This window comes from Eretmochelys imbricata, chromosome 7, assembly GCF_965152235.1.
Source record: "Eretmochelys imbricata isolate rEreImb1 chromosome 7, rEreImb1.hap1, whole genome shotgun sequence".
Lineage (NCBI taxonomy): Eukaryota > Metazoa > Chordata > Testudines > Cheloniidae > Eretmochelys > Eretmochelys imbricata.
Window position 1 is genome coordinate 17,907,919 of NC_135578.1, and position 27,239 is coordinate 17,935,157.

At 42.1% G+C, this 27,239-nt stretch overlaps 1 protein-coding gene across 1 annotated transcript; it reads right to left on the reverse strand.

Moving 5' to 3' along the window:
* Positions 1-212: 212 nt before the first annotated feature.
* SSUH2 (ssu-2 homolog) lies at positions 213-26,796 on the reverse strand. The gene is made up of 11 exons (XM_077823032.1): positions 26,709-26,796; positions 25,035-25,116; positions 22,558-22,687; positions 20,871-20,931; positions 18,919-19,043; positions 18,106-18,168; positions 16,035-16,120; positions 10,575-10,667; positions 8,630-8,735; positions 7,465-7,572; positions 213-359 (listed from the first exon to the last, which is right to left on the reverse strand). The coding sequence occupies exons 3-11, from the start codon at positions 22,675-22,677 to the stop codon at positions 213-215; spliced, it is 909 nt and encodes a 302-aa protein (XP_077679158.1). The 5' UTR covers positions 22,678-22,687; positions 25,035-25,116; positions 26,709-26,796.
* Between the last annotated feature and the right edge of the window lie 443 nt (positions 26,797-27,239).

Sequence of the window (27,239 nt, forward strand, 5' to 3'; positions counted from 1 at the left end):
GGAGTTATTACCACCCTGTCTTCTAACTGTACCGTGAGCCGGGCCAGATGACACAGTGATGAAAATACCCAGGTCCTGCCATGCTGTTTCTTCCTCTGATGCTGACCCCGCTGGCAGAGCATCCACAGGAAGTTACAGATCTTAATATTGCCATTGTAAATGCAGCCATTGTTTGTTTCACACTGAAGAACTCTAGAAGCATTCCACTGCCATCATATGATGGTGCAGCCACAGCAGTACCTCTCTGGGTAGTCCAGTGCATACACCTTGTTTTCTAATCCATAGACATAGTATAGGTACGTCTTCCCTGCGTACAGATAATGAACTTCTGTGATGGGGATCAGCTCAATAGTCTGGCGCTGAGAAAAGAAAAAAAAAGCATATGAAAAGCCTTAATTAAGTAAGGCTGATGCCTCACCTTTTGCCACATCTTGAGAGGAAGAAAGAAACGCCTGACATCTGATAGAGAGAGGTGCCTTCAGCCACCAAATCAGTTGTCAAATGCTCTCCCCCTTCTTCAACAAACTATCCTGTGTGTTTGGAGCTTTCGGCCTTGTGCACACTAGAACATTGGCAGGGAGTTTATAACCACTTTGTGACATGCTCAACTTGTTCACAAACAAGACACGGTTAATACTCAGTAATCCTGGGAGCTAACTGTGTGCCTAGGCCAGGCCAGCATGTAGTTGTCTTCCTGTAACCGTGTCATGACAGTGTTATTTTGCTGTGTAAATGTGACCCTTTCACTGTGTAAACAGGTTAGCCAGTCCTGTATTGTCACAGCTCTGTGTGTGGTAACACACCCCAGAAAACATTGCCTCATATATTGTTGGTACATCTCCCGTCGATACAATTTTCCCTCTCTGTCCCTGCAAGGCACTATGGGATAGCTACATAGTACAGCAGCTTTGTATGAGTAGATGTGTAAACAGTGGACATACGGTTTTCTGGTTAAAAGCCACGAGGGTACAAGTCATCTGTGCTTGCTGTAACCAGGGCAGATAAGCATGTCAATCATGACCTTGTTACAAAACTATTTGAGTACTTGTAGATAGATAAATCCTTAGCTTCCAGGAAAGTTTCAGATGAAAGGAAATTAAAGACATGTTTTTTGCTTCAGAAACTAGGTCTGCATCAAAGCCAGCAATCAGGGAGTTAATGCCTAAACTGGGTCCCACACCCTGAAGGATACTGACAGAGCTAATTAGAACTCTTCATTGGTCAACCAGGGCCCAGGTGTGAGTTCCTTATTAACCTTCATTTATAAAGGGATCCCTCAGGTCAATAATCAGGAAGGCTGAGGGGGAGGGTAGTAGCAAGGCCTGTAGTCTAAAAAAGTATAGTTAGTTTAGTTTTGGGTGAGCGGAGCTCTCTGTTTGAATTTCTGTGAAGGGTTTATCTATATAAAAGCTTTGATGGGTTCTTTTGGTTATCTAGGAGTTGAGGCTAGTATGTTTTAACAGGCCTGATGCACAAACAATTACTGTGAGTCATTTCCTCGTTTCGGGGGAGTGGGGGGTTGTTGATAGTGGTTGGCTTTTGTGTGGAGGGGAAGATTAGGGTAAAAGAGTACAGAAGTCTAATCTCCAGCCCACAGTGTGAATATCCTGAGACAGTCTCTCCTCAGGTCTCCCAGAAAAATGTCTGCGGAACTTTCCATGTGGGAAGAGTACTAAGACTTTTTTTAAAGTGAAGTATATAGACAAGCAGCAGCATGGTAAAAGCCACAGATTACAAGCTTTTAGACAATGAGATTGCCTAGAGAAGGCCATCCTTAAAGGCATAATTTGGTCCATTAAATTACAGTTGCAGATTCTTTTCAGCCTCCATTCCATGTAGCCCCATCCCCCTGCTCCCAAATAAAGAGTGTTAGGAGCATGTCTACCTTGGCAATGTGAAGAAAGCAGCTAAACTTTTTAAACCTTCACTTTTAGTCTACCTACCCTTGTTCTTTCTATAAAATATTCTACAGTGGAAAACACTAAAGAATCAGCCATTACTACACAGTTGTCCTAGATAGTGCCTATTCTGAATGAGGGAGAAGATCAGGCTTTTGGCTAAAATAAACTGAAATGTTTTACTATGTGGCATGTCTCTTATTGGAATAGGTTTTCCCCTTGCAGGGAGGAGAGGCTTTAGGGTTCAATAGGTCTTGACCCTTTCTAATGAGAATCAAACCCTGGAAAAGTTTGGATCCATGGCTCTTTCAATAATGTGCCAAATCAAGATCGCCAACCCAGGATCCCCTGAATCTTGGCTCTAAATCTGAACCTTCCCAAAAATTGTTGCTCAGGCTCTCTCTAACTTACAGTGCTCCTACAGCGTAAAGAAAAGTAGATGGGTGGTTTCAAAATACACAGTAAACTTGTGTAAAAAAGAGACCATATTGTAATCTACCTGCTTTTCACTTATATACAGTTTACACACTATCTGGTTATAGTTCTCTGTTTGATTTAGTTTGTCTGTAATCCATTTCCAACTGGTTCCTATTTCATCTGTTTCTTTTCTCAGCCAAAAATACCAGTACAATATGAAGTTTTGCAGATGCCCAGGGAACTAGAGACATTTTTTACAAAGAGAATAAGGATTATTCCTGATATTCTTCCAACCCAACATTTAATGGAGCTTTTAGACTTGTTTCTTCCTTATCCTCCATTATGTAGATTCAATTTTACTATAGTGAACTTGCACTATGTACGCTTAAAGTTTATGCCTATGATACCTGAGTGGCATATGAACACACACTTCTTTGGTAATCTTTTTCTGTAGTGACTGACCGTTTATTAATAAAACTAATTCAATAGCTGTCTTTTTATATGGGAAGCTCACAGTGACCCCTTTATATTCAGAGAAGGACATCCTTCTACATATTATACAATATTTATCTCACCATCCTGCCCTTAGTGGCAGATTTTCTTTTCTCATATCTTTTTATAAAAGAAAGAAGCAGGATGGGCTAATGGCTAGTGCATTAGCCTGGAACTCAGGAGACTTGGGTTAAATTCTGTGCTCTGCTACAGACTTCCTGTGTGACCTTGGGCAAGTCACTGAGTCTCCCTGTGCCTCAGTTTCCCCATCTGTACAATGAGGATAATACCACTGCCCTACAGGGATGTTACAACGATAAACCCATTAAAGATTGTGAGGTGTTCAGACACTATGGAGATGAGGCCTATATAAGTACCCAAGATAGCCACAAGATCATCCTTCTGAGTTAAGGTGCTGGGCTAAGGGACTCAGGGGATTTGGCTTCACATCCTGGCTCTGCCACAGCCTTCCTATGTGACCTTAGTGAGTCACGGAATCTGTGCCTCAGTTCCTTGACATGGAGATAATACTTCCTTTCTCTTGTCTGAGCTATATAGACTGTAAGTCAGAGGTGTTTACAGGCTCCGTACCCTCATGGTTTAGAAGGAGGAAGCATGTCTCAATAGCACTGTTCTCTTTTTCTCTTACCCAAAAGACACAAGGGCTCTCCGGGCTTCCAGATATGTGGATGGGGAGGATGCAAACAAGGGACATGCTGCATACACGGTATTCTATTTCCCAACCCTACATACAACCCAGCATCATACTTACCACAGTGCAACCCAGCAGAGTTCTTGTGAAGTTTAATGCTGACCTTGTTAGCATTAATCCACCCACCTTTCCCTCTTTGCATTTTTTTGGAGGGTGGATTCTTGGTGTACTGGCCTGTGGATAGCCCCTTGTAGCATGAAGAAGCACACAGGGACTGGGGGCAGAAACAGAGAACTGCCATAAATTCCATGCCACTCTCTTCCCCTAATGGAAGAATTCTTAGGAAACTTGCAAAATTCCTGTACCCTGTACAAGGGCCTCAAGAATATGTTTGGGTACATTTCACTTCTGCTGGAACTCAAGAAGATTGTGAATCAGAAACAAACCATCTTCTAGGAGTCTGGTGCCTTCTATGGCAGAAAGTGTCACCAATGCAGATTGATTGTGTCCCCTCCAAATGCTGGCCTCACAAAACATTTCCACAGTAGTTCAAAGACAATGACAGCAAATGCTTGGTGTTCCTCTTCAAGTATCAGCATCTTCCTGGGAGGGTAGCATGTCAGTGAAGAAGCAGCATTGAGAAAGGTAAAGACTAGCCCATCAATTGTCTTTGGAGCATATAGAAATATGGGTCTAAGGATGAGTTGTCACAAAGAGAGGAAGAGGTTTAGGAGACAGTGTGGTCCAGTGGCTAGAACAGGGACCTGGGATTCCTGGATTCTATTCATGGCTCAGTCAGTAACTGTGTGACTGTCTTTCGGAGAGTCTCTGGGGCGTCATGGTACCAATCCTCATCCGACGCAGCGCCTGGTAGGACACCCGTTGTACCACAGCTGAGATAAGCACTGTAGATACTTCAGCTGCTAAGACTCTGTCACTAATGGGTTCCTTGTTGCACCCCAATGCCTTCAACGCCACACTCTTTCCAGGGCCAAAGACACCCTGACTCTGTCCCACACTCTGCCCAGTTGCATTTTCTGATGGCCCTATCACTCCCTCATACTCCAGTAGGAGTGAAAGAGCAGACAAAGAATCACCATAAGCAGATTTGCCATGCTAGCCCCTGCTGACTCATCCCAACTAGCTGCATGGCCTTGGACAGTTCACGTAACAATTCTGTGCATCAGTTTGCACATCTGTGAAATGGGTATAGTAATCCCAACCCACTCACACCATGTAAAACATTTTGAGTCTCTGTGCAGAAAGCTGCATATAAATCACACGTGCCAATTAGAGAGTTACCTGGAACAAAATCCTGTTTGGGGGACATTTTAGCAAATGTGTTTCAACAGCTAGAAATAACTAATCAAGTGCAAATATTTCGATGAGGGACCATGCCAGAAAAAGATCTGCACAGGAAGCTAACACCTAGGTTAAATGACTGTTCGCTGTTCTGTAGTGTTTTGAAAGCAAGCATTCAGTCAAACCATTTGTCTACATAATTCTCTTTCTTTAGTCCCATTCAGCCTTGCAAAGGTGTACAGCTCCACTGGTAGCATTTATTATGAAGAGACACTGCCATCCAGTGCTGAAGCAAAGCTAATGCAGCTGGGATCTCGTTTAGTATAAACTAAAAAGGCAGAGGAGAAATGCAGTAGCTGTGGTAGATTAAGTAATAATCTCCTGCTCTCATTATGTAATGATCCTCAGTTGCCCACCCTGAGGTGTTACAAGTACACAGAAGGTCAGTGTTCTAAACACAACTAAATGAAGCAAGCGAAAGCCGCCAGACTGTAGTCACGCTGAGCCTATGGAACGTTTATGGGCACAATATTTACCTCCATCATGTGGCCGACTTCATAAAAAGCTGGAATGCCAGCAGCCAAGCAAATATGCAGTAAGAGGTGTTTCTCCTCTTTTCTTCCAAAAGATGCTGATTATTAAGTGGTAGAACTTTAGCCAAGAGCAAGTGGAGGGTGCAAAGAATTAAGTAGTGAGGAACGGTCTGGCAGGACGCAGCTCAGACCTAAGTAAACAACACATGGTCTGGGAGATTTGGCACTGGAAGAGCTTCTCGACACCTGCTTTCCCAGGCAGCTAGAGGAGGCATTTGGATGGTGTGTCCCAACCTAGTGAACAAACAGCTTTTGATAGTGAGAATTATTGCCTGGAATTAATTTGGAAAGCAGAGCTTGCCAAAGAGCTGATTTTAGATTGACAGACCATATGGAAAATCAAACCATTTCCCTGTTAGCTTATTTTGGTCCCTTAATTTACTTTTCTTTTTTAAGGTGGCATTTTTCTCTTTCCCGAGGGAAAAGGCAGTATGTACCAGCTATAATTTAGCATTTGCAACCTAATGAAGGCAATAGATGTGACTTGATGGAACATAATGGTTATGCAAAATTAGCTGCTAGGATATTAACCCGGGAGAATAAAGAATTTATTGGCAGTGACTTTGTTTGGAAAGGGGGAAAGAAGTTTCTCTTGTCTTTAGAGAAAAGTGCCATTATTTCCCCTGGGATTTAATTCTGATTTTTAAAGATATCAGGCTTTACATCTGCTCAAAAATAATATTGCTCTTAAATGACTAACCTAGTAATTAAAATCTAACATCCTCCCCCAACATCACTGGTTTTAATCAATTGCATGAATAAATCTAATGAAATAAACACAATCCAAAATTATCAGGAGCGACCAGTGGTTTTGGCTGCCCAACTTTTGATGCCTTAGGACTAGATTGCGCCGGTTTCTGACTCTGAGTTGGGGAGGGACACAAAGAGCCTTCCCTCATCATCGACTCAGAGGCCAAGGGCAATTGTGCCACCCCTGCTCTCAGGGAAGTACAGGGCCATCTCCCCCTGCATAGTCCCAGGGATTTAAATTGCTCCAAATAGGGCAGAGACTTGGCACCACCTGCTCTGTCTTTCCTCTCTCCCCACCTTCTCATCCCTACATGCAGACACTGGCCTGCAGAGCTAGCTGGCCATGAAGAGTGAAGCAATGAGATGGTGCAGTGTGTCCCTTCCCCTAGGTGCCGGAGAGGGATAATATCTCAGGCCCCCCTTGGAGTAGCCTAGCTTCCTGCCACCCGACAATAAATTAATGTATTTTAGGGCTAGCAAGGACCATCATGATCATCTAATCTGACTTTCTGCATAACAGGTGATAAACCCTCACCCAGCAATTCCTGCATCAAACCCATAACTTGTTTGGCTATAGCATATCTTTTAGAAAGAGATCCAGTCTTGATTTAAAGACTTGGAGTGTTGGAGAATTCATCCCTAGGTAAATTGTTCCATTGGTTAATTTTTCTAATTATTAAAGATGCATACCTTATTTCTTGTCTAAATTTGTCCAGCTTCTCTTCCAGCCACTGGATCTCATTGTGCCTTTTTCTGCTGGATTAAAGAGCCATCTACTGTCAGAAATCTCTTTGCCGGGTGGATACTTGTAGACCATGCTCAAGTCACTTCTTAATCTTCTCTTGGAGAAACTAAATAAATTGAGCTTCTTAAGTCCCTCACTGTAAGGCATGTTTTCCAGATCTCAGATCATTCTTGTAGCACTTTTCTGAACCCTTTTCAATTTTTTAGCTTCCTTTTTGAAGTGTGACACCAGAATTTAACAGTGTATTCCGGTAATGGGCTGGCTAATGCCAAGTAAAGAGGTAATACCACCTACCTACTTGATTGTCCCCAGCTTGTACATCCAAGGATCACATTTTCCCTCTTAGTTACAGCATCACACTGGGAGCTTATGTTCAACTGGTTATGTACCATTACCCTAAGTCCTTTTCGGTCTCTGCATTTCAGGATACAGACTCCAATCTTGTAAGTGTGACCTACAATATGGGCTACTGGCTAAGAACCTGATCCTTTGACTCCCATTGCTGTCAGGGCATGTTGGGTCAGCCACTAAATTCCACAACCTTGCCTTGCATGAGTAAGAATCAGATCTCCACACCTTCTACCCTTGGTCCTACTATCTGGCTTCCCTGCTTACCTGCTGTAGAATGCGTGATGATGTGGTGAATGCTGCATTATGCTCCATGATGGCTCTCTGTGAAGCTAGGGAGATCTGTGGTATAGGGAAATCAATGATGGGATACACCTGAAATTAAGGGGAAAAAAAGGGAATAAAAACCCAACCTGCGTGGCACAAACTATCTGGTTTGCCATCCTGTCAACACATGCAAGGAGCCAGCTACAGCACAATGAAAACCTATTGAATGTCCTTAAATAGTGAAATTGTGGATACAGATTTATATCCATTTTACCATAACATCACAGACCTCAAAATGTAATTGTGGCTGGAAAAGTGACTGTGTAAAGATGGCATCTTCCGACTTAGAAGCTAACACTCTTCTCATGCAGTACCACAGCAGCTGAGATCAGCTGATGTTCTCTAATTGAGAAGCCCCAGATTCCAGTGCCAAGGTGGTAATTCCATAGAAAGGATTTCCATTATGGAATTCACTCCCGTCTTGTTCCAACAGAATCCCACCAGTCTTCTGAATTTTGAAGGCTTGTTGCAAAGCCTCATTCTCTCACCATGGCTTTCTCAGTGTGTGTTGATGATTTATGGAAGAAGTACTGCTTCTGTGCATTGGGAAGGATCACTGTCCTGGTCAATCAGCCAAATGAAAATCTGAATGGATTCTTTTTCAGAATGATTTGTTCATGTCCCTTGAGCTTTGGAGAGACACATTTAAAAAAAAAATCTATCTAGGTCATGAACATAACTGTTTCCTAGACACCTGTGAGTGATGTATGCTTAAGACTTCAGAGGCAATACAGCTCTGGGATAGTGAACTGGATTCTATTCTGCCTCACACACCCCTGAACTAAATTCTGATTGCAGGATCTTTACTACTGACATGACAGGCTTAGTTAAACCGTAAGTATTCTGGGGCAGGGACTCTGCTCAGTTACGTGTTTGAACTGTGCCTAGCACAATGGAGCCCTGGGGGATGGCTGACACAATACAAATAAATAATATAAAGAATTCAGCTAATTTACAGTTGGTTAGTGGTTTGCGGAGCTGGTAGTTATTTTAACTCAAGTCCACCCTGCACTAAAGCTGACTTGTGGTAAAGTGGAAGAAAGTCCAGAAATGGGTGTGAGGTAGGAACAATCACTAATTTCCTCCAGCCCTAAAATTTACTCACCAGAATATTTTCATCTTTAAATACATTCTCTCCATTGACTTTACTGAGCAGCTCTCCTGGAAAGTTCAGCTGGTGCTCAGAAACAAATTCAAACACTTTGTTCTTCCTGGGAGAGAAAAAGCATCATACACTAAACTATTTCTAAACGCTTGAGTAAGGCTCTAACGCTTCCCGATTTGAGGACAATATTCCCTCTTTGCAACTTTTGTGCTCTTCTGCAACAACCTCATTTCTTAACAACCTCAAATGCTTTTATGGCATGGATGACTCTTGCATTAAAAGATCCTGAAACTAGAACTTCATGGTTAACAGGCTACCTTACAGTTTTCAAGAGGACTTATAAACCTATTATTTTACTATTGCAGGTTCAGCTGTATATCCTCCATCAGAAGCCATGGTTTCTATTATAATTAATTATTTTGCGCTATGGCTTACAAGATAAAGGCTTGCTTACTAAATAAGAAAGACTTCAAAAGAAGTTACACAATGCTATTGGATATACTGTAGATCAGTGGTGGGCAACCTGCAGGCGGCCATGCCTGCGGACGGTCAATGTAAACAGACTGTCTCGCGGCCCACCAGCGGATTAACCTGACAGGCCGTGTGCAGCCCGTGAGCCACAGGTTTCCCCACCACTGCTGTATCTGGATCTCTCTACACGTGGAGCTAGGGGTGAGATTCCCAGCTTGCAGAGACATACTTTTGCTAGCTCTCATCAAACTATCACATTAAGAATAGTAGTGTGGCTGGGTAGCATAGGAAACAGCGAGCAGCCGGCTAGCCGTGCCAAGCGCAAACCCGCCTGAACCCCCCGGGTACATACATGGGCACAGCTAGCCCAAGCTGCCAGTCACTGTTGCTCATGAGACCCCAGGCTACACTATTATTTTTTGCTCACTAGCTCAGCAAGAGCTAGCACAAGTACGTCTGCGTGAGCTGGGAATCATATCCCCAGCTCCAAGGGTAGGCATACCTATATCTCATGTGTATACAATATTGTAACATACCTTATTAGATCATTCCATTGCCTGAAGGACTTCATGTGTTGAGGATTTAGTGATTAGAAAATAGAGCTTCCCAGCTCAGGGTCACTGTCCTTTTCTTTAGCAGTCTGGTGTGCATTTCATAAAAACTATCAGCACCACTTGGTGGCAATTCCCGATTTAAAGGATGAACAGACGTGAATTTTTGAGAAGCAAAGTTCTTAAACCGGTGGCGCTTGGGCATCCATTAGAAAGTATTTTGGGATGTGGGTCAACAGGCAATGTGTGACTTTTAAAGCGGAACAAAAGCTCACAACCTGAGACGCTGTTAGACCCTTCTGTTACCTCTGGCTCCAAAGCTACCAAATTAAAAGCGTTAATGCTGAAGCCACAACAGAGGGAACCAACCTTTTACTGTAGCATAAACCCTGGTAAGTGGGATTCAGCTGCTAGACTCAGATGTCACGACGGGCACTGAACCACTCAAACAACAAGTGTTAATAGCAGAGTGCTAATGTCATCCATTCTGCTCTGGCTGCCAACCTACCATTAACTCAGACTTGATCATTCATTTCACTCTCTGCACAAAAGAGATGCTTCCAACTGTGAGATGCATCTGATTACAGGCAAGAAAGCTGGTCTTTTGGTTCAACTCCAGAGTTCCATTTCTGACTGTGCCACAGACTTCCTTTCTGACCTTGGGTAAGTCACTTATCTCTCTGGACCCAATCCATCTCCCACAAAAATCAATGGAAAGACTCCCACTGACTTCAATGAGAGTTGGAGCTGGGCCTGTGCACCTCAGTTCCCTATGTATAGAATGGTAATAAATAAATAAATCTTTTTATCTGCATCTAGCTCTTATTACCTATCTTGCATAATGGGGCCCCAATCTTGGCTGGAACCTCAAGGTGTTGCTGTACTACATATAATAACTACAACATTCTACCCACCCTACTTACCAGGTTATTATCAGCTGTATGAAATGTAAGAGCTTTTTCTCTCCCTGGCATGTCGTACAGGTTTTGTTGCCCCGCCCAGAACAGGTGCTGCACCTTCTAAAGGCAAAAATAAAAGTTTGTTTCAATAGCAGTTAAATGGTTCAAGTTAAACATCTGAGAAATCTGGAGACTCAGGCCCTACAATGTTTTCAATGTTGTTTGGTTTTGTCAAGGTTCCTTCCGCACTCTGAACTCTAGGGTACAGATGTGGGAACCTGCATGAAAGACCCCCTAAGCTTATTCTTACCAAGCTTAGTTTAAAAGCTGCCACCACTAAAGTGTTACACAAAGAACAGGGGAAGTGCCCACTTGGAAATGTCTCCTCTCAAAAAATATTCCCTCCCCAAGCACTACACCTCCTTTCCTGGGGAAGGCTTGATAAAAATCCTCACCAATTTGCATAGGTGAACACAGACCCAAACCCTTGGCTCTTAAGAACAATGAAAAAACAATCAGGTTCTTAAAAGATCATTTTAATTAAAGTAAAAGAATCACCTCTGTAAGATCAGGATGGTAAATACCTTACAGGGTAATCAGATTCAAAACAGAGACTGTCTCTAGGCAAAACCTTAAGTTACAAAAAAGACACAAAAACAGGAATATACATCCCATTCAGCACAACTTATTTTATCAGCCATTTAAACAAAACAGAACCTAACACATATCTAACTAGATTGCTTCCTAACTCTTTACAGGAGTTCTGACCTGCATTCCTGCTCTGGTCCCCATAAAAACATCCCACAGACAGAGAGGACCCTTTGTTTTTCCCCCACCTCCAGCTTTAAAAGTATCTTGTCTCCTCATTGGTCATTTTGGTCAGGTGCCAGCAAGGTTATCTTAGCTTCTTAACCCTTTACAGATGAAAGGGGTTTTCCTCTGCCCAGGAGGGATTTAAAGGTGTTTACCCTTCCCTTTATATTTATGACAGGTTTGTTTCTTTTTTGAGCCCATCTCTGTAAGTCAGTAAAGAGGTTAACAAAATTATATGCAGTGAGTATACTTCTTTCATTTCTCTGTGATGCAAGGGATTTGCATTTATTGTATAAACTGAATGACTAATACCGCCACAAAGACTTTGTTTGTAAATGTGGAATTAGTCAAAGAAATTATTTGTGCATCTAATTAAGGATAATAACAGTTTCCCTAAACAATTGTAGAAGGCTGAGTGTCCCTTTCCAGACACTGATATCTCTGCCTCTAACAGATGCAGGAGGCATATGCTCATGCATGGTACATTTTGATTGCCTCAACACAACTCAGATTAGCAGCAGTTAATAACTGATTAATTGAAGCTCTTCAAGCCTTCGTTAGCCTCAGTGGATTCATGCTTTACAATTATTGCCATGATTATCCACAATACCATCTCTCAGAGTAGCAGCCGTGTTAGTCTGTATCCGCAAAAAGAACAGGAGGACTTGTGGCACCTTAGAGACTAACCAATTTATTTGAGCATGAGCTTTCGTGAGCTACAACTGAAGTGAGCTGTACCTCATGAAAGCTTATACTCAAATAAATGTGTTAGTCTCTAAGGTGCCACAATACCATCTCTGTTCTTTTAAACCTAATGGAGCCAAATAAGCAAAACAGTTTAGCACAGGCGCTTTTTTGGTATGTCACTTAAAGATCATTTTTAAACGTGTTAAGTTTGGTATTTAGAAAGGCAATAGAGCAATAATTCTCCAAGCTGCATTAGCTCTAAACACTCTTAAACCCAAACAGTGCTCTGTAGAAATGTAAGCCCTGAAGCAAAGCCCACTGAAGACAATGAGACTCTTTCCAATAGCTTCAGTTGACTTTTGGATCAGTGCCACAAGGCTATTAGAGTTGCTTGGGTCCATTCTCTCTTCCTTGTTTTAAACATTCATACTGTGTCTGGAAAAAGCTGTAGGGGCCAACTCTAATGACTTTACCAGAAATCTCACGGTATTTGGTATCTCCATGTCTTCCAGGTATGAGAATCTTAGGTTTCTTCTTTCTGGTTTGTTTTGTTCTTTTAAAGTAACTTTCTCTGGTTGGTTTCAGAGTAACAGCCGTGTTAGTCTGTATTCGCAAAAAGAAAAGGAGTACTTGTGGCACCTTAGAGACTAACCAGTTTATTTGAGCATGAGCTTTCGTGAGAAGTGAGCTGTAGCTCACGAAAGCTCATGCTCAAATAAACTGGTTAGTCTCTAAGGTGCCACAAGTACTCCTTTTCTTTTCTCTGGTTGCAGACTAAAGGCTCAAAAACCAGAAAATGAACAAACAGAATGCCAAATGTATTATTTTTTAAAAAAATCATGATTTTTAAGTCTGCTCCATGATTTTTGGGGTCTCTGATCTCTGAACATTTGAGGTTGGCGGTATTATATAGGTATAAGCATATTGTCATAAATTATCAGTTTAAAATTCTGGGGAGGAAAAAAGGGTTTTCTAACAAATTAATATTTTTAAAGAGATCTTCATCCTGGTGACATAGAAGACTGTGAAGCTTGGAGAATGAAGTCATTTAGGCACCAGCCCTACACTGAAGAGCGCAGGTGGAATCTACTGACTTCAGGGAAACTGGTCATGTAGATTACTGTGCTGAATAGAGCCTTTCATAAGATTCCTGACTTTGCCCCTCTAATGTGCCTCAACCATGGCCAAAAATATCCTGAGCCAGTTCCTCAGCTGGTGAAAATTATCCCAGCTAAGGATCATAGAATCATAGAAGATATGGGTTGGAAGAGACCTCAGGAGGTCATCTAGTCCAACCCCAACTAAATCATCCCAGCCAGGGCTTTGTCAAGCCAGGCCTTAAAAACCTCGAAGGATGGAAATTCCACCACCTTTCTAGGTAACCCATTCCAGTGCTTCACCACCCTTCTAGTGAAATAGTTTTTTCCAGATATACAACCTAGACCTTCCCCACTGCATCTTGAGACCATTGCTCCTTGTTCTGTCATCTGCCACTACTGAGAACAGCTTAACTCCATCCTCTTTGGAACCCCCCTGTAGGTAGTTGAAGACTGCTATCAAATCCCCCCTCACTCTTCTCTTCTGCAGACTAAATAAGCCCAGTTCCCTCAGCCTCTCCTCATAAGTCATGTGCCCCAGCCCCTAATCATTTTCACTGCCCTCTGCTGGACTCTCTCCAGTTTGTCCACGTCCTTTCTGTAGTGGGGGGCCCAAAACTGGATGCAATACTCCATATATGGCCTCACCAGTTCCGAATAGAGGGGAATAATCACTTCCCTTGATCTGCTGACAATGCTCCTACTAATGGAGCCCAATATGCCATTAGCCTTCTTGGCAACAAGGCACACTGTTGACTCATATCCAGCTTCTCATCCACTGTAATCCCCAGGTCCTTTTCTGCAGAACTGCCGCTCACGCAGTCGGTCCCCAGCCTGTAGCGGTGCATGGGATTCTTCCATCCTAAGTGCAGGACTCTGCACTTGTCCTTGTTGAACCTCATAAGATTTCTTTTGGCCCAATCCTCCAATTTGTCTAGGTCACTCTGGACCTTATCCCTACTCCCCAGTGTATCTACCTCTCCCCCCAGCTTAGTGTCATCTGCGAACTTGCTGAGGGTGCAATCCATCCCATCATCCAGATCATCAGCGAAGATGTTGAACAAACCCGGCCCCAGGACCAACCTCTGGAGCATGCTGCTTGATACCAGCTGCCAACTAGACATCGAGTCACTGATCACTACACGTTGAGCCCCATGATCTAGCCAGCTTCCTATCCACCTTATAGTCCATTCTTCCAATTCATACTTTTTTAACTTGCTGGCAAGAATACTGTGCGAGACAGTATCAAAAGCTTTGCTAAAGTCGAGGTATATAATGCCCATCACTTTCCCCATATCCACAGAGCCAGTTATCTCATCATAGAAAGCAATCAGGTTGGTCAGGTGAATCCATGTTGACTGTTCCTGATCACCTTCCACTCTACCAAATGCTTCAAAATGGATTCCTTGAGGACCTGCTCTGTGATTTTTCCGGGTACAGAGGTGAGGCTGCCCGGTCTGTAGTTCCCCAGATTCTCCTTCTTCCCTTTTTAAAAGATGGGCACTATATTTGCCTTTTTCCAGTCACCCGGGACCTCCTCCGATCACCATGACTTTTCAAAGATAACGGCCAATAGCTCTGCAATCACATCAGCCAACTCTCTCAGCACCCTCGGATGCATTGCATCCAGCCCCATAGACTTCTGCATGTCCAGCTTTTCTAAATAGCCCTTAACCTGTTATTTCACCACTTAAGGCTGCTCACCTCCTCCCAATACTTTGCTGCCCAGTGCAGCAGTCTGGGAGCTGACCTTGTCAGTGAAGACCAAGGTAACAAAAGCATTGAGCACTTCAGCTTTTTCTACATCATCTGTCACTAGGTTGCCTCCCCCATTCAGTAAGGGTCCCACACTTTTCCTGATCACCTTCTTTGTTGCTAACATACCTATATAAACCCTTCTTGTTACCATTCACATCCCTGGCTAGCCGCAACTCCAATTGTGCTATGGCCTTCCTGATTACATCCCTGCATGCTCGAGCAATATTTTTATATTCCTCCCTAGTCATCTGTCCAAGTTTCCACTTCTTGTAAGCTTCCTTTTTGTGTTTAAGATCACTGAAGATTTCTGTGTTAAGCCAAGCTGGTCGCCTGTCATATTTGCTATTCTTTCTACACATCGGGATGGTTTGTTCCAGCGCCCTCAATAAGGCTTCTTTAAAATACAGCTAACTCTTCTGGATTCCTTTCCCCCTCATATTAGCCTCCCAGGGGATCCTGCCCATCAGTTTCCTGTGGGAGTCAAAGTCCGCTTTTCTGAAGTTCAGGGTCTGTATTCTGCTGCTCTCCTTTCATCCTTTTGTCAGGATCCTGAACTTGACCATCTCATGGTCACTGCTGCCCAGGTTACCACCAACTTCTACTTCCCCTACCAATTCTTCCCTGTTTGTGAGCAGCAGGTCAAGAGGAGCATGGCCCCTAGTTGGTTCTTCCAACACTTGCACCAGGAAGTTGTCCCCAACACTCTCCAAAAACGTCCTGGATTGTCTGTGCACTGCTCTATTGCTCTCCCAGCAGATATCAGGGCGATTGAAGTCCCCTTTGAGAACCATGGCCTGTGATCTGGAAACTTCTGTTAGTTGTCTGAAGAAAGCCCCATCTACCTCATCCTCCTGGTCTGGTGGTCTATAGCAGACACCCACCACGACATTACCCTTGTTGCTCCCACGTCTAAACTTAACCCAAAGACTCTCATCAGGCTTTTCTCCAGTTTCATATTGGAGCTCTGAGCAATCATACTCATCTTTTACATACAGTGCAACTTCCACATAGAAGATCTGCCTCTCTGTGCACGAACGAGGAATAGATATTTTTTCTTAATAAATCAAATTATTCTAGAAAATAATCCAAATGGAGCCATGGTGGCAAAATGCCGATGAGCCCACCTTACCTTTTACGTCCAGTACCTGAACGCATCTGGCACCGCTTTTGCTGCTTTGCTCTGTGTCTGGCCCCACTGCCCGTAACACATCTCATCTGAAAATGAACCAGAGAAATAAAATATGCCCTCCCTGATACTAGAAACAACCATGTTTCAGATTTGTAAAAGCCAGATTTGTCTTGCACACTATCATTATGCTTTCTAACCACAACCCTGCTCAGTCAGGTTTCAGCAAAAAAAGAAGTTATGTTAGGTATGTGCTTTGCACAATTGTGATAAAGGAGACGGGGGATAGCTCCTTTTTGTGGACACCCAGCCAGCCAGTTGGCTATGGAATCCCTCTTGGTGGTGGTTCTCTACTTGCTTTACCTGAAAAAGGTTAACAAGCCCACAGGTAAAAGGAAAGGAGTGGGCACCTGACCAAAAGAGCCAATGGGAGGGCTAGAACTTTTTAAAATTGGGAAAAAACTTCCCTTTGTCTGTGTGTTGTTGTTCTCTGGGAAAGAGGGGAACAGAGAGCAGTTATGCTGTGAGAAGCTTCAAGCCACATATGAAAAATCATCAGATCATACCTAAAGATGGCTGATCTGAAACCCCAGAAATGTAAGCAAATTAGGGAATGTCTAGGAAGACGCAATTAGGGTTATTTCTTTTAATTTTTTAGTGGCTTGTGGACTCCTCTGTGCTAACCCCAGATGCTTTTGTTTTGCTTGTAACCTTTAAGCTGAACCTCAAGAGAACAATCTTGATGCTTAATTTTTGTAATTGTTTCTTTTAAGATCTAACAAAAAGCCTAAGTTCCAAATGTATTTCCTTTCTTTTGGGGTTTAATAAAATTTAACTTTTTTAAGAACAGGATTGGATTTTTGCGTCCCTAAGAGGTTTGTGCATATGTTGTTTAATTAGCTGGTGGCAACAGCTGATTTCCTTTGTTTTTTTCTCAGCTCTTCCTGGGAAGGGGGGGTGAAAGGGTTTAAGGGTACGCCACAGGAAGGAATTCCCAAGTGTTCCTTTCTGGATTTTCAAAGGTTTGTGGTTTTTTTGCACTTGCGTGGTGGCAGCATCTACCCATCCAAGAGAGAAGCTGTGACCTTGGGAGTTTAATACCAGCCTGGAGTGGCCAGTATTCATTTTTAAAATCCTTGTAGGCCCCCACCTTCTGTACTCAAAGTGCCAGAGTGGGGAGTCAGCCTTGACAACAATAATGTGGAAAATAGAAGGTTGATTAAATCTCAGTGCCTATGAAAGTGAGCTAAATAGGGGTCTGTTGGTCAGATTTACCACTGGTATAAATGGGCACAACTGCAATGAGATGAAATGTATTTTATATTATATACACATTTTTGCACCTATATTTGTGATTGTAATGATTAGCAAGCTGCTTTGCAGACACATTTTTTTAAAATCGGACTAGATTTAGCTAAATAGTATGCTCTTAGTGCTGTGAAGAACAATACGTTTTTTGTTGCTGGGAACCTTTAGGCAGGATGAGCAGATCAAAAAGGGGAGGCCAAATGCACAGCTGGGAACAACTCAGTGAGATTACTCTTGCGCTTAAAGTTAGGCATATGGCTTGCTGGATTGGGGACTCATTTCCACTGAGAAATTTCAAAGCTATGATCTGAGCAAATGTGTTGATGGTTTTACTGTATTGTATGTTTAGGATTCACACTCATTTGATTGCATGCAGAGTCAAATCTACTCTCAGACAAACCCAGTGTAATCCATAGGCTAAAGAGGAGGAAGGTATTACAACTCCTGAGGTTGCCTATCTACCTGAGTGGATTTCCAAATAAGATTATTTTCATTCATAAAGTCACAACACAGATTCTATATATGTGGATCCCTCGATGTCAATAGGAAGTTTGGGTGTACAAAGAAGGATCAGGCTTTTACTGTGCAAAGTTTAGAAGTAAACAATACTATCCTGCTGATTTACCACCCATACACTTATCCTGAATCCTCCCATTTTATAAGTACAGTAGCACTGCATTACTAGATAAGACATCTGTGAATGAAGCACCCAAATGAAAAGTAGGGAATTGGGGACTGTCTTGAAGAAGCCATAACTGCTACTTACCCTGCCTGCACCATGACAAGCACTGCATTTGTGTCGGCCATGACCCTGGCATTTGTGGCATGCCTGAAATCAAAATGTTGCTCATGTATAAAGCTACTAAGATATTTCAAAAACACTAACATAGGATTATGCAATCATTTTACATCAAAAATACTTTCGTGATGGTATTTTACTCCCAATTGGACAGCATCAAACACAGTAAAACCTGTCTTAAAAGACTACTAAAGGAACCATCAATAGTATATTATTTAACAGAGGAGAATTTCTAATTAGACCTACCAGAAAAATGGAAAACATTTTCTATGCATACTTTTGCTGAATTTCTTCTTTCTTTTTTTTTAAATCAAAAGTTTAGTTAAAAAATATTAAATTACCCATGGAGGTGCTCAAAAGAGGAGGGAAGTGTCATGAAAAAATATTGGAAATGTTTCTGCCAATTTTTGTCAGTATTAAAAAAAAGAAAGAGAGAGAGAAGGGAAAAATCACCCTACACTGCTGCTTATAAAGCTTAGAGCAAAATTTCTGCTAAACAGAAGAGTAGTAAAAAATAAATTATACCTATTTGCCCATCTGTTTATACAGATTGTGTGTGTGTGTGTGTGTGTGTGTGTGTGTGTGTGCACATATACAGACATTATCTTCATATGAAGATCCATAAGATAAAATTACAAAACTAACACTAAAATGTATTGAACTCTGCCATCCACAACCATAAATAATTCATTAGATCTTTGGAAGGCTCATCTAAACAAATGTGTCCTAATTAATAACATGCTTTGCCCTTGATTTTAACTAATCCATAGACTGAATTACCTTGACTAATGAAGAGTGAGGTACTCGGAACTTCTTTGTATCATCCTGAAACATTGGCGGAGCCTGGACCTTAATATCCCATAGCTGAGGAGAAGCGCCATTTTGTGGTCCATCTACCAAATTATCTGCAACGGGAAGAAAACCTTGTATAAACCTTGGTTGCACTTTGTCCTGCTGTATATGTGATTGGAAATGACTCTGGTATCCTCCCGCCACTTCCCAATGGAACACCAACAAGCCCCACAAATGGCATTGCACTACAGGGTGCTCTTGTTGGTATTCTCAGCAAAGGACAAAGACTGAACTGCCTACTCGTTCTCTGGTGTACTTTTTTACTGACTCCTTCAACTGCCTCTCACAGATCCCTAAGGCCCATCCTAGTCAGGGTTCAGGCACATTGTTCAAGGAGTGTAAGGGACTGTTATCTCTGCTGTTCCTCAAGCTGTACCTTTCTTCTAGATAAATAAAAGAAGTTCACTCTCTAGGGCTGTCAGTCTGAAATCTTTCACAGGCCCCACTGTATATCACGCTTTGCAGGAAGTTATTACTATAGAGGCCATCTGCTTTTTCTAATGGAAATAATGTCATTGGCTTCCAAGACCCTTCACAAAAACCTCACAAAATGGGAATAAAATGAACCTAGATCTGTAAAGGAAAGTCTTCCATCCACAATGCTCTCTTCAAAGTCCCTCAGCTGCTTCATATAATAGGTCATGCCAATCACTTCAGCCAGAGTGTATTACTTCTCTTAGAAACCCATCACACCTCACCTTTGCAAGACAGACCTCATTATGTCCTTGACTTCTCACAAGCGGCTCTCTTTTTACTCATTAATTTTTTTTCATTTATTCTTTTTATCACACATACCGTAATCTGACGAAATCCTCTTTAAACTAGTCAGGTGAAGCTTACTTTCTTGGTTTAAAGTCCCAAGTCTTAAAATACTGTAAACAGTTGATCAAGAGAACCCATGCAAAAAAATGAATTAAATCTGACTTTAAATTGAAATGAAATAGTTTTAAATGTTAAAATTAAGTTAATGATCTAAGCAGTGAATAGCAGAGCTGACACAGCTTCTTATCCTCCTGCTACAATATTCAGGCATTGCATGGGGTCTCTGACCAGATTATGATTTTCACTGTGTACAATATGTACCCTATTATAGATGGGTACATATTGTACACAGTGAAACAAAATCCCAGGTCTGACTATCCTTCTCCTGAGCTTTGAGAGAGATCTGATCCATTTCCTCATCCAAACTTTTCATCTTAGGTCCATATCTTATAGGTACTAGTAGAGGATTGTCCTATGTGAGATGGTCTAGTGCAAGAGGAAGAATGTTCCAGTCATGTGGACACCATAGACTTCATCTGTGACCTTGAATAAATCACATATTCTCTTTTAGACCACATGGATACTTATTCGGGGGCGGCTAGCACGTCAGCTCTCACTGCTGCCCATGCCACCTTGGCTATACTATTACTTTCAATGCACTAGTTCAGTGTTTCCCAAACTAGGGCCACCGCTTGTTCAGGGAAAGCCCCTGGCAGGCCGGGCCACTTTGTTTACCTGCTGTGTCTGCAGGTTCAGCCGATCGTGGCTCCCATTGTCCACGGTTCGCCACTGCAGGCCAATTGGGGCTGTGGGGAGCGGCGCGGGCTGAGGGACGTACCTCAACATACCATTGGCCTGGAGCTACGAACCACGGCCAGTGGGAGCCATGACTGGCCGAACCTGCGGATGTGGCAGGTAAACAAACTGGCCCAGACCGCCAGGGGCTTTCCCTGAACAAGGGGCATCCCAAGTTTGGGAAACACTGCACTAGTTCAATGAGAGCTGGCATGAGTATGAGCTGGGAATCACACCCCTAGCTCCAAGTATACGCACAGCCTCAGTTATTCAAGCATTTCCTGTTTGTGTCATTTAAAATTGGTCATGTGGCAGTTACTCACTAGTAAAAGGTTGAAAAGTCCATTCACTTAGCCTTGATTCATGAAAGGTCTCCAGTCGATACTAGAAAAGAGAAATAAACATGCAATCAATTACTGTTAAGTGAAATTGTATTAAGCCACCATAGAATCATAGAATATTAGGGTTGGAAAAGACCTCAGAAGGTCATTTAGTCCAATCCCTTGCTCAAAGCAAGGTCAACACCAACTAAATCAGACCAACACCAATTAAATCAGACTGGAGAACTTTTCCATTTCAAGTTTTCACAATAAGTTGCTGGAAAAAGTCGGCAAGGACGTTCACTGAATCATTTGACCAAAGATAGAGCTCCATCAACTTATTTATTTTTTTATTTATTTAAAGAATTGGACTGGCAAATACAAATGGAAAGTCTTTTATTCATGGGATTCTGTTGCTTGTTTTCTCGGGAATGTTTAGATAACAATGTTTAGATAAAATGTTTGTTAATCCCAAAAGTTGAACAACCTAGTATAAATGGTTATTTGTCTGAAACAAAAGGTGCGGTATTTATGATTTCCTATTCATCCATTGTCATTTATTGTCTAATCTGAAAGGCTTCAGAAAACCCGCTGGGGAGCAGAAACAATACCATGTGACTTGGATGAACCATCAGTCAACACAAATGATGAAGAACTAACAGGCCATAGGCTTGATTCTGAATATTTAGTGAATACTTCCAAATTACTAATGACCTCGCACCTCATAAGTCTTGTGTGAACAGAAATAAGGGCTAGATTGGCAATAAATATTATTTTAGTGAGTTATTCAATAAACTCCATTGAGAACTCAACAAGTTTTGTCTATTGTGATATTTGGTGTCTTCTATTTCTCTTTTTAAAAGCTTTGAAGAGAGAAGTGCTCAATTATATATTAGAACTTGCTACAGCATAACATTTTGGTTCTATTTAACAGCTAGGCTCGTCCCATTGTATCTGTATGAGAAAGTTGTGTGATCCAGTGTATATAATAAGGGTGGGTCTGTATTCTGAAATGCATTAATGCTAAATTCAATGGCAAACTGGCATTTTTGGAGCAGCACAAAATATATTTTAAAAACATAAAAGAACATACACAAAAGAACTTTGCCACAGAATGGAGGAAGGAGAGAAAGAGAGGGAGAGCTCCTCTTGAACTCACTTTAATAAATTCGTGATGGGGGTGACATAAAGAACCTAGATCAGTCAGTTTTCAGTTGAATTATACATTACAGTGAATAACTCTGGGAGAGTACACTGAGGATTACAATTTGTTCCCTGTGTTTGTGTGCGTAAACCAAGTACAGGTTAGCATATAGCTCCAGTTTTGCCTGGGAAAAGGCAGCAATTTTAGGGGTATTATGCCACAGACAAATTCCATAGGTCAGAAGGGAGGAGAAAATTTTCAGAAATCTTGTAGCATTTAGGTATTGCAGATGCTTGTGCTATAGAGAAAGATGGACTTTTTCACTTGTAGAAGGTTGAAAATAATTGTAAGGTGGGTTTTCCTTGGAAAATATTGATTTGAGCAATAGAATTCCATTTCAAGACAAATGAATTAAAAACATTTTATTTAATTAATAGATGATTCTTCATGGACCAGTATCACTCGACAGCTGGAAAATTATCCAAGCAACTTGGCCAAACATGGCCCAACCACTGGTTTTTCAGTTTCAGATCTGAATATACTCACTCTGTATACAGTCAGCTGTTTCAAATCCTGAATGACCAATTCTCCAGCAGCTTTATTGCCATAGCAGCATTTGGAATTGACAAAGCTGAGGAAGGCATTCCTGGCCATGTCTTCTGTCATTGTGGGAATCCTAAGGATTAACATTAAAATGATAAACTCTCAATTTTTAACCTTTTAAAGAAACAGCCATATCTATTTAGCATGTTTAACTCATGGCAGGAGAGAGAAGCCCATTTGAGAGAAGCCCAGTCTTTGACACTAATCACTGCTGGCCTCAGCATCTTTTTAATTACAAACAAGTAAAAGACAAATCTATTTTTAAATTACCTGCAAAACTAAAAAGATCTCACTTTGCTCATTATTAGAAAAATGGATCTAATGCAAAAGTTTGAACCCCCACCGTAACGTCTGCTGGTCGGGATAAGAAAAATGCCAGATCTAAAACACCACTGGTTGCTTTTGCAAAATCAAAATCCAGCCTGTGATTTCGCCAGATCCAAACCAAAATGCAAACATCTTTCTTGTCCGATCTCTATACACATGTAGAAACTATAGATAATTTTACACATGAAGAGCAGCCATATGTTGAGTCTGGATTATTTTTATTTCAGGCTAATAGAAATGGCAACAACAAAAAGACTAATGTGCACATGAAGAGAGCAGTATATGTGTCCTCTGTAACATGCTGCAACAGCTCTGCTCTGAGTGGCAACTGCCTCTGCAGACAGCAGCCGCCTAGAAACGTAAGGATGCAGTACACAATATAAAGAGCATACCTACATATACAACTGAAATAGAATATGAATGACATGCTAGCATTCGCAATGGTAATAACTGATTCTTAAAGCCCTGCTTCTACTGCCTTCGGTAGTCAATGGTAATACTCACATTGACTGCGAAGGTGCAAGACTGGGACCTACATGCCCCCATTGTAATACTGAACGTTTTCCTTTTATATAGGCGGTACATTTCTCTAATGTAAAAATGCTCTTGCAAAGATGTACTGAAATACTGTAGAGTGGATGCTAATAGAGGAGCTCATCTCAGTGTTTGCTGTTTGGGGAATGCTTACGTAAGCAATTCTTTTCTTAGGAGGCAATGATGACTGAATCTTCCCAGGTAAAGTAAGTTTTGCTAAGGATTTGTTGTGACCCGAGACAATATCCTTTAAGAATCTTTGCTGTCAGGATTGTGACAACTTATATTAAGAAGCCCCTTTTCAATAAAAAGGAAGAGCAAATATCACAAATCCTAAAATAATATGATGCTACAGGCAGTTATCAGAGAGCGCAAACGACCATTTTATAGGCTATTAGCCAGATACTTCTTGACAGGATAAATCACCCTTGCAGGCCTTCTGATCAGTAACATGGATGTCTGAAACATCCATGACACCTTGATTAGAGACTGGGGGCTAATAAATCATCCTTGTGTTCACGCTATCCAAAGGAAATTTAAAACACATCTGCTCTTAGCAAATATTCCTGAGCCTCTAGATCCCGTTTTATTTGGCTCAGATGTTTAATTTAATGAGTGTTTAGCAGATAACTATCAACTCACAACTCCTATGTTTCCTTATTACCTTTTTTGTCATTTCCAGGGTGTATTGAAAAGACATTCAGGCAGGTCCTAATGCCCTTCTCTCTCATAAAGACTGAGAAACAATCCCACTATACACCTAGACGAAATCTTTTTTGAGGCTCCCTCCACTCATTACACTATACTACAGTTCATTAAAATGCCGCTTTATCATTTGTGCTTTGCTTTTCTACTTTACTAGCAAATGGAAGGTTGTTTTAAAAGGGTGAGGGCAGAGGCAAAGATGGAAGGCGCTAAGTTCAACACCTGGGGCTGCACGTTTAAGGTGAAATTCCCCCCAGAGCAGAGGGCTAGCCCAAAGTGCCACTTAATGAGGTGCATCCCCCCACTCAGATGAGTGGGTCCATTCCCTCATGAGTAGTCCCAGTGAGACGAGAGAGGGAAGGATGGCCTTGTGACTAAGGCATTGGTGGAGACTAAGGTCAGTGCCTAGCTCCGCTACAGACTTCCTGTCTGGCCTTGGGCAAATCATTTCATTTTTCTGTCAAATGAGGAGAAGAATGCTTTCTTCTTTCTCCCACCCTTTGTCTGGCTTGTCTATAAGGGCAGGAATTCTCTCTCTCATTATGTCGTAGAAGATCATAGCCTTTCAGGGCTGGAAGGGACCTCAGGAGGCCATCTAGTCCAACCCCCTGCTCAAAGCAGGACCAAGCCCCAGTTTTTGCCCCAGATCCCTAAAGGGCCCCCTCAGGGATTGAACTCACAACCCTGGATTTAGCAGGCCAATGCTCAAACCACTGAGCGATCCCTCCCGCCCCCCCATTCCCCTCCTAGATGACATTGTAATATTAATAATCATCAAAATACTACTCCTGGGGCAGCAGGATAGGGTCCTAGGTCACGTTAAGCAAATACAGCAGGAAAGGCAAGGATCTCACCTGTATTCGAGAAATATGGGCCTGTTTCTCTGTTCACTGAGCTTTCTCTGTAAGTCTGCAGGTGGTGGTAGGTTTTTTCCTCCTAAGGGAAACAATCAAAATATGAAATTAGTCTAAAATTTGACAGTAAAATCTTTTACTTTACAGAGGTTGCATGTTGCTATGAATTAGTAATGGTGGAACCTCCAAAAAGAGAGGAATTTAGATAAGGTCTCTGGAGTCTGGAGGCTTATCCAAAGTCTGCAAAGTAGGGTTGTTGTATATCCTCAGATGGTGTCAATCATCAAATCTCCAGTGATTTCTGTGGAACTATACTGACTTACGCCAGCTGAGGATCTGGCCCAGAATCTCTTGAATAGACTTTCTCATGAGGTTTCTAATCCTTTCTATTTTCCGGCAGGCCAGAGTTTGGGAAAGAAGGGCATTTTCTTTCAGAGCTTCAACAATTCTCGTTTTGGACCTGGCCAAAACTCAGCAGGGCAGAGGAATCAAAAATGAAAATAATTGAGGAGAATGATGAATGTTGATCACTTTAAAAAAAAAAGTTTCAGTTTGAGTTTTGTCAAAGGCTTTTTCTTTGTGGTTTTTGAGAGTTTATGTAGCGATTGAACTTTATCCAAGCCAGCAAACTCCATTCGTTCCAGTGGAGTTCCAGTAGCCTAATAATGCAGAAATATTAGATTGTAAAAGATTTACTAGTTAATTACTAGGCACTGTTAACCCCCAGCTCAACATCCAGCAGAGGGCTCCATAACCTCCCAAGCCTGGGAAAGAGAAGTGCAACCAGAGGTGGAATGGGCTAGGCTCAGGTGGAAGATGGAAGCTGTTGTCAGTAGGAGTAACAGCAAACCAAACACAATAACCTGGGAGCTGGCAGTGGATGGAGGTAGCCTGGGAGGTGGAGGTGGCCTGAGAGCTGGACAGAGATGTACCTTCTTGCTGGCAGAGGACCAGCAGGAGGATACAGGGCAGTAGCTTGCAGGGAAGCAGAGCTTGCAGTGTGCAGAGTTTTCGTGGAGTCCTTATGACATTGTATTCACCTATGCTAGGTTTATCTTTTTTTGTTGTAATACTGAAAGACATTGTGGCTCGGGTGTTTGCACATCTTTCTGCTGACAGGCCTAGTAAAGAAATCTTCTGTGACTCAAAGCATGCAAATGTTTTGAGGAACCCACTGAGCCTAAAGAACCTAATCTTTGAAGCCTTGGAGACACCCAGCATGCTACCAAGTGTCTGTGGGACTGGTGCACCCCAGCACTCGCAGCAACATCTTGCAGTGGGAGCGGGTTACGGTATTTAACCACAATCCAGAAATATTTAACACTGTGGCATAGATAGGTAGCAGAGTGTGTTCATGCTCCTTTCTCTAGGGATTTCCAACCCAGTCCTGATTAGGTCCTAAGTGAACATTAGTGTACTGATCTCATCCAAGCCCACTCACATAACAAAGCTGCCGCACATGTTGGCATGAACAGCTGCCTTTGCTCAAGAGTGGCCTGGGACCACAGAAGCAAAAGTTTTCACACCAGAACAGAAACTTTTAGGAAAGAGTCATGAGGGAGCTTGCATGGCTCTTGCTTGGATAAAGCCGGGGCAATTAATCCCTCACTTTCACAGAACCAAATTCACATACAGATTGTAATTAAAGAGAAACTGTCAATGCTGCCCATATACCCCCATCTCGGAGAGTCCATTCATATCCGTCCAGTTGTTCTAGAAGATCTGCAGGGGGTGCTAGTGGATTTTCAGGCTCTGATTCCAGATCCAGGGTAGATAGTGTAGAAATAAGGAACACTGCGTGATAAATAAAATGGAATAATCACTTACTGTGCTACAGTTTTACTGGTGTCTGTTCAGCAACATCAACAATTGGCATTATATTTGGGGGGGGGGGGTAGGGTTTGCTGTGATCTCTCCATTTTTATCTTTGTCATCTCCCTTTGCCCTGCCTCCTGTGAGCTCAGTCTCCAGGCTGGGGATGGAGCAACTCTCCCAAATTACACATTTGCAGAAATGTAACTGATGCTGTCTAATTGTTAGAGCTGGGGTTGGATTTATGGGTTCTATTCCTATCATTCCAATGAATCGTTGACCTTGGGCAAATTGTTTAACTTTGCCTTAATTCCCCCATCTGTAAATGGGGTACAATAATGCTTGCCTTTTCAGCATAGATATCTTAATGTAAATGGAACAGGAGTACTTGTG

Bases quoted from the DNA above. Each gene is read 5' to 3' on its own strand.
- SSUH2 (XM_077823032.1), bottom strand. From the start codon at position 22,677: ATGACAGAAGACATGGCCAGGAATGCCTTCCTCAGCTTTGTCAATTCC. The intron at 19,044-20,870 runs GTGAGTAACTGC...TTCCCGTTGCAG, and splicing joins GACTTTTCAACCTTTTACTA to ATAATTTGGTAGATGGACCA. The intron at 10,668-16,034 runs GTAAGGTGGGCT...TGCCTTTAGAAG, and splicing joins TCAGGTACTGGACGTAAAAG to GTGCAGCACCTGTTCTGGGC.